Genomic DNA, 15,129 nt, shown 5'->3' with positions numbered 1-15,129 from the left:
TTGGAGCCTGCGGGGATATTCTACACTCCTGAAGATTCCTGCGCCGATGATGGAAACTGCACCTCCTCAGCTGACGGCGTAACAAGTTCTTTCGCACTTTGTGCCACTGATCTTGTCACCGACTCCAAGACTGTCTACGGAAGTCACGACTACCTGATGGTAGTCGCGTACGATGAAGACGACGAGGATGAAACTCAGTGCGCTACAGTAGCCTCCGCCATTGCAGTTCAAGCCACAGGTGTCTGCCAGCTGCTTTCGCTAGGCAATATCCAAAGTGCGATAGCGTCAGTGAACTTGGACGGGTCCGGCTCAATGACGTTGTACACAGATGACTCGTGCAAAGCATCTATTCAATCGTACAGCATGACCGGTGCGACTGTCAACAACGGTGTATGCGTGAACGGCAACAAATTCTACTCGAGTGTCACCCCACCTCCTACTTTCGCTGTGCAAGGTTTTTACCAAGATCAGAGCTGTGCAGCGACACCGAAAACGTTTGTCAGTACTCCCTCTGGATCGTGCTCAGCGATTGCGTGTGCCACTGACAACGACACCAACTCGTATTCGACCACGCAGTGCTCAACCAACTCGACTGCGTTTATCGCATCAGCTTATGGGTCGAATAGTTACCTGATGGTCGTCAACTATGATGCCAATACCGACTGCGATACTGTGACGTCGGCGAAAGGATATCTAGCTGATGGTCAATGCCAAGTCTTCAAGGACGGGAACACACTTAGTGCAAGCGCAGTTCTCAACTCGGACGGATCTGCAACTTTGAATCTTTATACAGATGCGGGGTGTACTCAGGGGGTGGTAACGAAAACCATCGCGGCTTCGAGTATCAACACCGACGTTTGCACCAATGATACGCAGTTCCTATCCAGTGCGACACAAGCGAAAATGTTCATCACCCAAGACTACCACAGAGACACCGAGTGCTCCTCAACGACAACGGCACTCGTTAGTGTACCGTCGGATTCGTGCACGGAGTCGACCTGCTACACGGCAAACAACCTGACCGCATCGATGGAAATGCACTGCACGACTGATCCGGTCGAGTACGCTAACCTGACGTTTGGCAACAATAGCTACTTGATGTTTGTGGGCTACGTGGAAAATACCAACTGCGGGGTCATCGACTGGGTGTTCGCGCACCTTGCGGACGGCGCTTGTCAGATCGTCAGTCTTGAGAAAGCGGCTAGCGCAAAAGCCTACCTCAACTCGGATGGATCGGCGACATTGATTTATTACAACGACACAAACTGTACGACGGGAGAACAAACTCAACAGATTCCAGAACTGGCGTTGAACAACGACTCGTGCACGTCGACAGTCAAATACGTCGCGGGATACGCAACGTCGAACGGATCACTGGTCTACACCCCTAGGGGCAACGTAGCCGGAGATACCATGAATGCCGCGGTTTCCTCTCATTCTTTGATCATTACGCTACTGGCCATGACAATCAGTTCCATCATCACACAACTATTCTTTTAGTCGTGCAGGCGTTGAAGAGACAGCAAAATATAAAAAAATCGCTAGTTTTAAAGATATTGAAGATTCTTAGGTATTCATAATGTCTGCTTATCAGTATTTACGCCATCTCCTTCGCTAGAATGACCTCCACCGACACACACGCAATTCAACACTGACCGTCCCCATTGCCACTCGTTGTAGCGTCGGTCATTTGTCGACCGCGCGACTGCTGCATTTCTTGCTTTGCCTGCGTGTACGGCACAATGTGGAGATCCAGCTCGGACAATACGACGCCGAACGAGAAAACAACAGCCTTGTCGTTTGTCATAACTTCGGGCGCCATCCACAAGGACGTTCTGGCACTGGCAGTCATCGTTTGGTCAAGCCGTTCTCTCGAAATTCCAAAATCGGTAAGCTTGACGAGATGGTGGTCGTCCAGCAGAATGTTGCGGGACTTCAAGTCCCGGTGAATTCGAGCGAGTGTAAATACGTCAGAGCATGACACTCATGTAGCGCGATATCGCTGTACACGGGCGGCAAGACTCCATAGCGCTAGAATGTACACGTAAATGCACCGCATATTCATTTGAACGGATGGCAAAATGCAAAGCGGCGTTAACTGGTCTCGCCTCGAGGCCAAGTGTCCAATGAGTGGCCCTGCTATCTCTACATTACTGGATCGTTTCCTGCTTTACCCGGACGTTTTCACTGTTATTGCTGCGCTGAGGTCCACTTTGGACTTCCTGGGTCTGGAATCCTCATGCAGTGCACATACCGGTGGTGCATCCTGACCTCCAGTAGAAATTCCACTTGACGATCCTAGGAAATGAATCTCACCTTACCAAAAGGTTCAGTAGATACACAACCTGCGGATATGTCCAGGCCAGAACTGCAGCCCACAACACCAAGCCTAACCAGTGGTCTACTAGAGGTGTAGGAGTTAAAGCTAGCGACGTAGTTTTGCTCAGCTTTTACTGATAAATAAATAACAAAATGGTAAAATCTTGCCAGCTCGCTGCAGTATTCTACAGACCGTGCCCACTACTATTCAAGCAGCAAGCCAGCGAGAACCTTCTGCTACGGTTCTTGCACGCACGATGAACATCGTTACTGAACGGTGCACTGGTTCACTCGGCCCACCTCGTCCGAATCAGGTCGAAGGCGGCGTGCCTCAGCCAAAAGCAGTTTGGCTCGTCGTCGCCGGCGCCACCAGAGCTGCAGCAGCACCACAGCCTTGTGGTCGATGCGCTCCTGCTCTTCCAGCGGCACCGAGCCCGGACCATACACCGTCAGCAGCCCGACTCCACCTGCGTCGAACTCGCGTGGCTTTCGCACGATCACCTTCGTCATCGTACGCTCCTCAGCAGCGTCAAACGCATCCACCTCCTCGATGACAGCACGCTGGAACGCGATCAAGTCGTCTTCGAACGCTTTGCGTCTGCTTTCTGGTACGAACGGCGTCATGATGGCCCCGAAAATTCCCGTGGCACCCGCAACAATCTCGTAGCTGGCGCTGATCGTGTTCATCGCTAGTGATCGCACGCCAAGGTACGCACCACTAATTAGCTCCAGAGGACTACCGGAAGCCAACCCACGGGCAGGTAGACGCACGAGCTCCACGACGCCGTGGCCTAGACGGTAGACGATACGGAACGGATTCGCGTACACGGACACCGTGTGCAGCCCGCTGAGAACGAGGATGACGGCCTGCTGAGAGTACCGCCGCGTCACCTTTTCAACCACGTTAGCCTGTGGCTCGTATAGATGGGTGAACGACAACTTGGTCAGGTACAGCCGAAAGTCCTTTACGTTAGACTCGGGAAGGTACACAGCCAAGCGTCGGCCGGAGGGACCCAATGTCTTGATGTACCGCCCACCGTGTAGCTCCATCGTGAACTTGATGCGGATCGCTTCGATCGAGAGCTCTTCGATGTACACACCACTAGTTTCGGCTCCTGTCGCAGCTGCAGCTGCACCTCCTCCACCCGCTGTAACGACACTTCGATCTTCAGCTCCTGCAGCAGGAAGTACGGCACCACCACTAAACCCACCGGCATAATCCAGTTGTGTGTTCACGATCTCCTCAAATGTATGGTCGCTCGTAAGTCCTTCCAGGCCTTGGAAGACGCTAATGAGATTGACCACAAATTTTTCGTCTGTCGACACTTCCAATTCCTGCATGATGAACTCAATCAGTTCATAGTGCGTGAACTCGCCAGCGTGGCAACTTGAGTTCCAGAGCATCCGAAACTGAATGACACTTAAACTGCTTGTGTCTAGCTCCTCGAAGATGCCGCGGTAGCGATAATTCATGAAGCTCCGCCATCGGTCACGCAGTCGCACCGATACGCCTTCTTTCACACGATGCACCTTGGGGCCTAGCACCACTTCGCGTTCCATTTGATTGTCCATCTGCAGATTGCCTAGTGAAAACACCACCTCACTACTGCCTCCTGCACAAGAGTACAGGAGACCAAGACGTTGCATCGAAAAATATGCCACTTCCACCATGCTCGAGTTTGCGTTGTGAAGGAATGACAAGCCAATGCTAGGAACAATCACACTCATATTGTAAATGCCCGTTGGCTGGATGTGCTCTCGCACCGACGTGCGGAACTTTAGGGCCACCAAGACTTCACCGACAAGATCGCCGCTCTCTGGCTCCCGCATTTCCCACCAATGTCCTTCTACCCGTCCAAGTGACCGGCGCGCTTGCTCTGCTGTGTTATACGATAGAGCTATTGACCGCTTTGCTCCAACGCCTAGTCGTGTCCACGCTTTCTTCGGAATCTTAATTTCAACCATACCAGCAGCACCGTACTCTCGTTCCTCTCTTCGATCCGTATCATCATCCGACTGGTCTGATGTGGCGTAAGAATCGCTCACACGCTCGATATCGCTCATTTGCAGCCCGGCATCGACATACGAAAGATCGCTGTCATTGCGATAAAATCCTTGGTTCCGCGGCAACGACACCACGCTGTCCGAGATATTTCCCGATAAAGGGCGACACCGCCTAAGCGGAGAAGAAGCTGGCGGCGTGTACATCATTTCAAATGACGTTGAGTCGTCTCCGGTTCTGGGGCTACCAGATCCGTCTAGCTCAGTCGCACCTACCGCGAGCTCCGCTGAGCTGTCTCCTGCTCTGAGGACACGATTGCTATTGAAGTAGCTTTCATCATCGATACCAATTGAAGACATATCGCGCTGTATACCGTCTCGATCTCCTTGACTTTCGTAAAAGCTCAAGGTGAGCTTCTTCGGCCGGTCATCGCACGCGAACTCGAGGTCGGAATCAAAGCGATAGACGTGTGCAGTCTTCAGTTCTTTGGATTCCGTCGTTTTCGCCTGTTACATGTATAACAGCACGCATAATAAATTAGCGCATGAATGCAATACCACCACTGCCCAAACCGCATTTGCAATACCGCGTGAGTATCGGTCTCCGCGATAAACTCCGCTGTTGAGTCTGGCTTCAGAGAAAACTCGTTCCGCAACCGTGCTGCAATAATCTTGACCTCCAAGATATATTTTGGCGGTTCGTTTGGGTTATGGTCGCGGAAAACGAGGACGCGCGATGCTCGATCGACAACAATATCACCAGCGACACTTTTTGACTTGCTTCCGAACAATCTATAACGTAGGGAGTCAATATTCCGCTCCCGGTCCAAATTAGCGAAATCATATACTCCATAGTTCCGTGAGACCATTTCATGACGCCCGATTGCAGTACCAGTTCGACAAGCGACACGCCTGTTGAATATAGACAGAAGACGTTAGTATAAAATGTTTCCCCGCAAGTCTGTAATGAAACCTTACCATGGCCCATCGGGCTTCGCCCACGCAAACGGAATAAACTCCTTACTCCGAATTACCACAGTTTCGTCAGAGCTGTGAATCTGATTCACATACACATCCACGCTAGATTCGTTGCGAATCATGTACATCGGCGGGTCGTCGCGCAGCAGCGTAACAACCATACTTGGCCCCATATTGCTGATCCGAACCTTTACACGATGCATTTCTGCAATACTGCGCCGAAAACCCTCGAGCTTGTAAACGTTACTACTTCCGTCTTTCCACGCGTCCATCACGGATCCCTTCAACTTCAGTGAAAACTCATTTTCCTCGTCAACTGCAAAAGGACCGCTCCATTCTGCTCCATGGTGGTCCATTCGCAAGTACACTCGTCGGTTGTTCAAGCTTGTCGTTGCATCAAAGTCGAAATGGTGCGTTGACGGGAGTCCTTTCTTCGGCATCCCAGGTAACTCTACCACTCGATCGTTGGTTCTCATGTACTGTGATACCTTGAAAGCTACATTGGTCTTGTTCACAAACACGAAGTGTGACGTAACAATAACTTGTGTCGTCCGGTGGAACTGGCCCAGCGGCCGCTGAATCGATATTCCCAGTTCGTTGCGAGTTTTTGGTCCCAACTTGCTCCCAAACTTGAGGCTTATTGGCTCTTGTACACCCACCACCGTCGAATGAATTTTGTCGGACCAGCGAGAGACCTCTGTATCGATAATGGTGCCTATTTCGAATGCTTGACCAGGGCAATCCATTAATCGCGGCACCGGGCGTTGAGGAACAAGCTGAGGGACGGCCAAAGTAGAAGCATCGGGGTTGTCGGCGCATCGGAACAGCAGCGTCTGAACGTGCGACTGATTGTACACCCATAGTGAACAATAGAGCACAATGCGTGGGCTCCCGTCGTCTGCAGCTGTATAATCAATACGAGTGATGACTTTATTGGAGGAGACGTCTTCGTCCTTGAACGCGATGCCAGGACTCTGTGGAGATGGAAGAAACTCCACCACCGGGTCCCAGTGGCCCATGGCTCCCAGCATAGACTTGATTGCTCTGCCCATGCCCTCTCGATAAATGCAATCGCCAAGTTTGATTGACCGACTCCAAATCGAATCCATTTCTGGCAGCCGCAGCATCAAACGCGCATCGAGCTGGAAATCATGGATCCGAACTTCTTCTCCCGGAGAAAGAGTACCAGTCCGAACTACTTCCCCCGACAGTTCACTAGCCATAATCTTGTACTGCACTCGAATCGGGAGCGTATTTTCGAAAATTAGACATGAGTGTAAGCATATCTGGTACTTCGTCGCATATGTCTGCAATTCGCCGTCCTGATTCGTGTTTCCGCGAGTGATCATTCCCTGGTGTTCTTCCCGGTACACTTTGCGCATGTGCGACGTAATGTTTACATACAAGCAGTAGCCCAAGCCTTCACTGTCCTCAGACTCCAGCGTTAAAATCGTGGAACCCGCTGCCAATTGATTAAGATCCGCCACGACGGTGGGTTTACACCCGTCCACCTTCACCACAATTGAGTCTTTTTCATCTCCAAACATTGCGCTAATTGGGACAGACATTTTGTTGCTTGTAGTTAGCGTCATCAGTTTGCCTGTCCGGGGTAGCACACCACTCTCGCCAGGCAGCAAGCGCGTGCGACAGGTCCACAACTCCATGTCGATACTTGTGTCATTTTTCAATTGGACTGGAGAACTCAGAAGCAGCACGCGTCGAGACTCGTCCCTCTGTGCAACCTTGACTTCAGCCAGTACCTTCTCCCCTTGGATGAGAAATTTTCCTGCGCGGCGCAGCGGGCACATCAAACTCATCCGGGAAGAACCGATCACGACTTCTAACGCCAGCGGCGGGATGTAACTTCCACGCAGACCATCTGAAAGCATCACATGGTCTTTGCATTGGTCCGCGGCGCCGTTTGTGTTAGCAGCAACAATCTTCAGAGGGTCAAACACCAGGAATTGTCCGTCCTTGACTTGCTGAGGCTCACTTGTCCTGGGGCGATGGACCGAATTGTCTTCTTCCGGCACGAAATGCAAGCCGACAAAAATTTCACCGGTAACATTTCCGCGCAAATCGTGAAGGCGGTACCATCGGTTCAGTTTCATCCGATTGGGGTCTAGCGACGCCATGACATTGCCAGCCAAGTTTATCTCCGCTGCCCCAACTGATGACCACCTTGTGCGCTGAGACGCTGTTGTATTGGTACTAATCCCGCGGTCCATGCACTCGTGCGTATTAGGCGGGGTTATGTGCCGTGTCGCCGGTACGTCCATGTAGTCGTCGTCCTCATCCGTTTCAACTTCCACGTACTTATTCGTGACGTGGTCGAACACGTAATTACGCTTGCCCTCTTCTGTAGTGAGAACGTCGATCCTCAAAATCGGTGTGACACCCGACTGAGCTCCACCGTACGGCAGTGAGAATTTGTGACGGAAGTTCTCCACAGCCTGTATTTCGCGTGGATGCCACCACGGCAGAAGTACCACCGAAACGCGTACATTGTGAAAGCGCGAGTACCCTGGATACGACCATCCATCTCTCACTTCAACATGCAAGATTCCAGCGTGCGATGTATTGAGATTGGCCAGCCGAATGGGAACGCCGAGGTTGTTTAGAACACAAACCCGACCGTCCTCTTTTTTGGCTTCACCATCGGCAGCTACAGCCGCAAGTGTTCGTTTCTCCACAATAAAGTCTTGCTTTCGCCGGTTTTTGGCGATACTGGATAGCAACCGAGTCAGCGAGTCCGTGCAGTTTACATTAAGTCGTTGCAGTGCGCTCAGCTGTATAGTCGTGCCATCCTCACTGCCACTGTTTCGCGCCTTTGCATAAGCTCGCCAGGGCTCGATGAAGGGCTCCCAGTCTGCTAGCGACGTGTTGTAGTAACGGGAAGATATCTCGACGCTGGCATCCACCACATAGTCCGTGGAAAATTCAGTCCGCGTCACGCTCTGTATCTTCATATCACTCACAGAGAAATTCATTACCGGGATGTATGTGTCCAATGAAACCACGGACAGACTTCGTTTGATCACTTCAAAAACCACAGAGTAGCACGTGATGGATATGCGGTCGTGGATTCTCCCAACTCGCAAGCGCGCTCGAAAGATGGATTTTGAAGATGTCTGGCGATCTATAGACTCGCTTGAAATCCCAACAAGTAATTGGTAGTTCAGCAACGGGATGAACGCAGATACCTTCGACCGACGCTTGGATCTTTCTTGGTCATGATCATTCAGTCCATAGTTCAATCCAGCTGAAGTCGCTGTGGACATTCGACTCCGCCCCGACGGAGAAGCGTACGGACGGCTGAAGCCAGTTGCGTACATTGGGCGTAGATCCAGCGAGTCTTGATCGTGAAGACTGAATTGCATTGATTGCATCCGCTCTGTCTGAGAAAAATGCTCTCCGCCCAGGAAACTGACATTGTAATCTCTCCTGCTATAGCCTTCACGGTCGCTATCCATAGCCTTTTCTTCGTTAGTGCTGTCGAATTCCGGATCTCCATCAGCCTCGTCCGGAGCTTCGCTGTATGTCAGAGCCTCCAACAGAGCAAAAAGCAACTCCAATCTTCGATCAGCCTCGAGTTTCACCTGCCCTATCGAAATACTGACGGACCGGTGACAGATTGCTTTTTTTGCAAACTCGTCGGCACATAAATCGCATCCTCCAACAGCTGAGTCATATTGTCGGTGCAGCCGGAGGTCGTAGCTAAGCCAGAATTTGTCGACTTGCACGAGTCGAAGCGCGACATCTTCGGTCAGCACAAATAGGGCTGTAGGCCCTAGATGCAGCTTGAAGTTTTCTACTCCAGGGTCGGCGCGGTACGAGCACGAACTATCCTCGATCGTCAGCTTAGCCACGCAATGGGAATCTTCCAGGTATGCCTCCAAGATAGGTGCGCGAATTTGGATGCCAAGCTCAGGGACCACTTTCCACGGTGCAGTACTCACTGGCTCGGGAGCGTACGCACGGTTTACCCCACTTTCCGCTGCAGCGGTGTCGTCGGTCCATAGTACATCCAAAACATCGATGATCTCGAATAAAACCTGCGATAGAGTGAGCGGCATCACCCAACCCGATACCGTGAGGTCTGCGTGAAGACCTCTTTGCAGCACAAAGCACTCCGGCCCAGCCCGTGCGCCACGGTAGGACATACGCAGAACGAGGAAAGGGCCTTTATTCAGATGGTCCGCTCTCATCTTCCCCGGAGTCAATTCGCCATTCTTCAGGCTTAAAAACTTATCACCAACATGTAATAGGCCATAGTCCGACGACTGGCGATGATCCAATGCTGTGAAATCTTTCAAGCCAAGATATAAAGCGAACGCGGAGCAATCTGGCTCAGATACGCGATGGACATCCACAGCAAAATTTACCCTGGACACGCTCAGAGAAATCCACGACGACTGCTCCTTCTTGAGGGTGGCTGCTGGTCGATAGATGCTTGAAAATCCTCCAAGTAGGAGCTCATCCAGGGAAGACCCATTCCACTCCTCCGATTTATGAAACTGCGCGGCGCCATCTCCTACAGGGTAATTGTCATCTTCCAAAGACTCATACAGGGCTTCTTCTTCCTCAACGTCTTCGCTGGGGGATCGCTTTGCAGCGTTCCTGGCGCTGGATTCAATGCTGGCTTTCCAATTCTTCAGCTCCATCAGGTTGTCACAGCTCAGTACCTTGCGAAGGACGCCGGATCGGGTTGTTATTTCAAGAACTTCGGACAATTTGTCTCTCTGAGACCCCCACGGTCCCCCAGAACCGTAAGGTAGCATGATCACCTTGCAGCCCATCAGATTGAACTCGTCTAGTACATCGGCACCAGAACCGTTGCTGTGCATCGAGAAGTTGCCATCATCGTCAAGATGGCACCAGGATCGACGCCATCGACGGAAAGCGAGAGAGTCATCTCTTGTGTACAGCCAGCCCATCATTTCGCTACCTTCGTAGTATATCCAGCGGTTTTTTGTTAGTGCCAACCGAACCATTTTTCGCTTACGCACAATTGCTCCTCGAATAAAACGCTGCATCACCACGATTGCATGAGCAGCTCTCGCCCAGTCGGGGATGGCGGGTGGGCCACTTGGCTCGTCACCAACCAGTTGCTTCAACAACGTGCGATAAGAAGGTTCGTTTGACATCGCCACAGGTGCTGTGGGTGATTCTGGGGCACTGACGAAAAGACGCAAGAGGTCAACCTTGACTTCGTACGAGTAGCTACTTATCTCTACTGGTAGGTAACCTTCATCTCCCAGGACTGCATTGGAAGGGCTAGTTGACGCGTAAGACGACACGAGCTGGGAGTTCATGGACGGCGGCACTGCAGTCAAGTCGACATCCAATCGATGAACGCTGGATGAGGGCATTCCATGTGAGTAGTCCCTTGAAATGGCTCCGAGCCAGTCGTGCCATTCGCCGAGCAACGCTGTCATCTTGGCTTCGTCGAACACTGCAATCGAGTTACCAATAGCTAACGAGATTTTGGATCCATAAGTGTCCACCTTCCCAGGGCGCGCATCTGGGTGTGCATGATACAAATAGTTCATGCTGAATCGAAGTGCAGGGCTCTGTGTATCTTTATCTAATAAATCGTCGAGAGGTTTGCATATACTTGAAGCAATGCAATGGTTACCCGCATCGTCGGCTTCAGACATGCTTTGCACGTAAAAATCCTCCACCATGACCTCGTAAAAATGGTACGAAAAGAGCCCGGGTCCAAAACCACTGATCGTTACCGCGGGGTGATCCAGCATCACTTCCGCAACGACTTGTTTGTGGTAAGCTCGAACGAGAGAGAACTTAAGTTGGTCGGATGTAAATGAAACCTGAGCAACAGCACGAGATGGAGTAATCTCCAGAGGTGTCACAGATGGGTGGCGAAAGGTGAGAACCTTTGCCTCTGGTATGGAGTTGATCGCAAGCTCCAAGTCCAAAGCAGACTTGAATTTAAAGACTGACCGCAGCGGTCGGTCGTCCACTTTAATCAACAGCAGCCCTGGTTTCACGCTGTCTTTTGAGGCAGCAGGGCTTTTCTCCGCGCACCGCTTAATTGCCACATCACCTGACGGCAATATATCGAAAAGGATCCCGGTTGGGCCCCCAGGAAATGGTACACTGATCTCTGGCAGTGGAATGCCCATCGCATCTCCAATCCCATATAGCGCACTAGGATACGGCACGGTTTTCTCAGCAACGCATTCCAGTCCGAGCCGATTTCGAATCGACACCACCACCTCGTAAGGCAATTTTTGCTCTATCCTGGTCGCGTTAGCCCATGCCTCTGACTTGCGCAGCGCGTCGATGCCTTCGCTTTTCATCGCCATCACCTGGTTCCAGAGCAATAAATAATTCTCGGCCAGCTCGGCCATCTTCGCCTCGTCACTCGTTGTGTGTCGCTCCGACGCCTTGACCTGTTCCGCCACCATGACTCTCCACTTCTCGTGCCCAGAGAACGAGTCGATAACTAGATTCAGCACCGACAGCTGCTCCTCATCCAAAGTCATCCATATCCTGGACAAGTGGAACACCGCGTCGTACCGCGGGTCATCCGTCTGCGCGTGGTGCGTCGCCGTGTTCATCGTCAGCTTGAGCGACACGTTAATTGGCGCCACCAAGAACCTGTGCGCGTGTACGCTCTCCTCGGCGTTCCACCAGTCCGCCTTGGCTGCTCTCGAGCCCATGTCTTTCAGCCTCGCCAGCGTGGACTGCAGCACCTTCGGGTGCACTCTCGAGTGGATGAAGTGCAGCGCGTTCGGGTCCACGTAGGCCGACAGGTCAATGGCGTTGATGAGCTTGAACACCAAATGACTACTGCTCTCCTGCGCCGGCTCCTCCTCCTCGTCGAAGCCGCCCACTCTCCAGTTGCTGGGCGTCGTGACGGCCGACAGCGCGCCGAGCGTGATCCCCACGGCGTACTTGACCCCGTCCGTCCTGCTCCTGTCCTTACTGCCCGTCCTGGACGTCGGGGGGCTCCTCATTGGTCCTGCCGGAGCCCACACCCCCTCCACGCGGATGTGCAGGTTGCGGATGTCGACCTGCAGGTTGTCGATGAGCTTGGTCATGGTGCGGCCGATCCAGCCGTCGGTGCCGAAGTAGCCCTCGCTCTCGTGGGGCACCGAGTACTCGGGCACGTGCGGGCCGCTCCAGCGGTCCTGCAGGTCCTGCAGCAGGCGCGCCATCTTGGCGCCCACGAGGCTCGAGACCTCGTCCTGCAGCTCGTCCTCGTCGCGCTGCAGCGGCGCCAGCACCAGCAGCACGTCCTGGAACTTGATGCGCGCGGCCGCGCGGCCGAAGAGGGCGGACAGCGGCAGGTCCGCCTCGAAGAGCCCCACGAAGCCCGTCTTGAGGCGGAAGGGCAGCCAGCGCGGCACCACGCTGGCCTTGAGCGCCAGGTTCTCCAGCTTCAGCCGCTCCGACGCCTGCCACAGCTTGGCCGACACCGTCACCGACTGGCTCTCCACGTACTGCCCCAGGAAGTGCAGGATCCACGACTTGAGCGCGCCCTCCAGCATCGCGCCTGCCCCGCTAGAGAAAAAATAAATAGTAGAAGTTAAAAATGCGGACTTTCAACTGCGCGAGTTTTTGGACTGGAAGTTTTTTTTTTTTCGCTGGCTTTTCGTTAGAAACCTCTCGAAGATGATACGTTTTACCTAACATGTCACATGTTGCCAGTACAGTCTCCATGCACCTTGATGCAGCGGATACTTTTATGGGGTTTTGAGGATACTTTTTGTTTGTTTGTTTATCTCTCTCTCTCTCTCTACGGCGTGATGAGGCCGGTAGGGACGACTGCAATACGAGCTGGGAACTTCAAGGCGCGGATTCAACGACTGGCTTGTTCTTCTTCAGCCGCGGGGCGGGGCGATGCGGTGGTGCATGGCGTCGACGCTGCTGATGGTCGTGATGGGCGCGCTGGGCGAGCTCCACTCGCTGGGCCCGTTGCCGCCGCTGAACTCGTAGCGCACGCGCACCACGTAGCTCTTCGAGTAGTCGAGGCCGAAGACCGACGTGACGAGCTCGTGCTCGGTGTCGCTCGATCGCTGCGGCCGCCCCGACCAGCTCTTCCACACCTTCATAGTCCAGTCCCGCGAGAACTGCAGATGATACGACAGCGCCTTCGGGTGCGCCCGCCAGCGCACGAGAATCGCCGCCTGCAACGCAAAAGCCAACGAAGCGAAAATTGAGTGGCGTGGTTAATAATCGGGTAACAAGGCGAGTGAAATACGCATCACTTTACCTTGGAGGGAGACTCGACCACGGTCTCTGCTCGAGGCGAGGCCGGCACGATGCCCATGCGGAGTTCCCACCGCCCTCCGTCAAACCCGTCGCCACGACGAAAAGGCTTCCGCAAGAAGGCAGCTAGCCGCGACTGTCGACCCGACTTGAACTCCGTATCCGTGCAATCCGCTATCACTGAGCTGTTCTCCGTAGACCGCGCGCTGTCAGCATCGCCGAAGCTCTCGGACATGACCGCGTTCTGACTATCCGAGTCGTCTCCATCCTCCTCCAGTCCTGGACGCTCTGGAAACGCGAACGGCCCCGCCGCGATCGGCAGTCTCAAGTCGCTGTCAACACTCCCCGTACTCGACCGCCTCGACGACACCTCCTGCTGGTCGTCCCCCGACACGGACCATGCTCTCCGAGCCATTCGCAGCGTGTACCTAGTGCGGAACCTCAGTCGGATCGGCCGTGGCGCGATCTTGAGGATCCGCAGCACGTCCGCGAACTCCAAGTTCCTGATACTCTCGCCATTCACCGACTGCAGCACGTCGCCCTCCTGCAAAAAAGTCAACTTGTCACTGACTAACTTCAACTATAATACTTGTTCATGAAAAACAAAATCAAAAGAGACGCACGCACCCGAATCTGGTGCGAGACTTGTCCGACGCTGAAGATGGTGGACTTGACAATCGTCACGGGGATCCTGTAGCCCGAAGGGTCCACCTGTTCCTGGCTCTTGAGCGTCAACCCCAACTTGTCCTCCGTGAAGACCACCTGCAACCAGACAGTTGTCCACCAGGGGAAAAACGACCTTTCAGCTTCAACTTGGCGTCTGCCTCTCCGACGCCCTCCACAGCATAATACTACTTGCAATAAACACTATAATAATTCACTGAGAAGTACTGTAGCCCCGACCTCGTAGTCCTCGTAGGCCTGGTCGGCCGCCAGGTGCCAGCTGGGGCCAAGCGCCGCGTTGTTGGGCGCCGGGTAGCTGCTGACGGTGCTGCTGTTGCTGCAGGCCGAGACGCTGAGGCTGCTGCTGCTGGAGCTGCGGTGCCGCTGGCGGGCAGACGCAGACGAGCGGCGGCGCCCGGGGCCCAGCGCCGCGGGCTCCTGCGCCGGGCGCACGGGTTCTTCCATTATTATCGCTTGCTACAGTTGAGCGTCGGGTACTGTAGTTCGGCTGACTTCTTTTTCGGCGCTTTTTTCTCTGGAATCAGAATTAGTATGAACGTTTGTATAGGAGTGAATCGGATTTAGAAGGGTGGAGACGGTAAGTGTGGATTCGGATAACCTTGGGTGCGTCCGGATAAAGTGTCCACCTGTAGACGATAACGTCCACCTTTGGAGACATAGGGCGTCCTGGGACAAGTGGCGATCTTATGCAGGCGGTGTGAGTGATTGCCACCGTCGTGTTGAGCGCAGTAGGCCACTGCCGCCCGGCAGCTGGCTGGGGTAGAGACCCAAGCAGCGCCAGCGCCACAGGAGCCCACAGAGATTGCGGTCGCGCCTTTGCCTGCCATGCCAGACTTTTTGTTGACCGCTAGCGCAGCTCAAAGGCGCTGACAGGATGAGTGGGCTCTCCTCACCTCGAAATTTGCCACA

The 15,129-nt window shown here is 53.5% G+C and overlaps 2 protein-coding genes across 2 annotated transcripts; both read right to left on the bottom strand.

Annotated features, from left to right (window-relative positions):
- Window positions 1–2,586: 2,586 nt before the first annotated feature.
- IUM83_09422 (Vacuolar protein sorting-associated protein 13) lies at window positions 2,587–12,815 on the bottom strand (the record flags this gene model as incomplete). Its single annotated transcript, XM_067933863.1, has 4 exons — window positions 2,587–4,827; window positions 4,908–5,232; window positions 5,299–5,475; window positions 11,263–12,815. 4 exons carry the CDS (start codon window positions 12,813–12,815, stop codon window positions 2,587–2,589), a joined length of 4,296 nt encoding a protein of 1,431 aa, XP_067786631.1.
- A 333-nt stretch (window positions 12,816–13,148) lies between these two features.
- IUM83_09421 (PDZ domain) lies at window positions 13,149–14,664 on the bottom strand (the record flags this gene model as incomplete). Its single annotated transcript, XM_067933862.1, has 4 exons — window positions 13,149–13,454; window positions 13,541–14,080; window positions 14,164–14,298; window positions 14,440–14,664. The coding sequence occupies 4 exons, from the start codon at window positions 14,662–14,664 to the stop codon at window positions 13,149–13,151; spliced, it is 1,206 nt and encodes a 401-aa protein (XP_067786512.1).
- Window positions 14,665–15,129: the final 465 nt, after the last annotated feature.

Source organism: Phytophthora cinnamomi (genome assembly GCF_018691715.1).
Source record: "Phytophthora cinnamomi strain GKB4 chromosome Unknown Contig67, whole genome shotgun sequence".
Classification (NCBI taxonomy): Eukaryota; Oomycota; class Peronosporomycetes; order Peronosporales; family Peronosporaceae; genus Phytophthora; species Phytophthora cinnamomi.
This window is presented reverse-complemented; position numbering and strand designations above follow the sequence as displayed.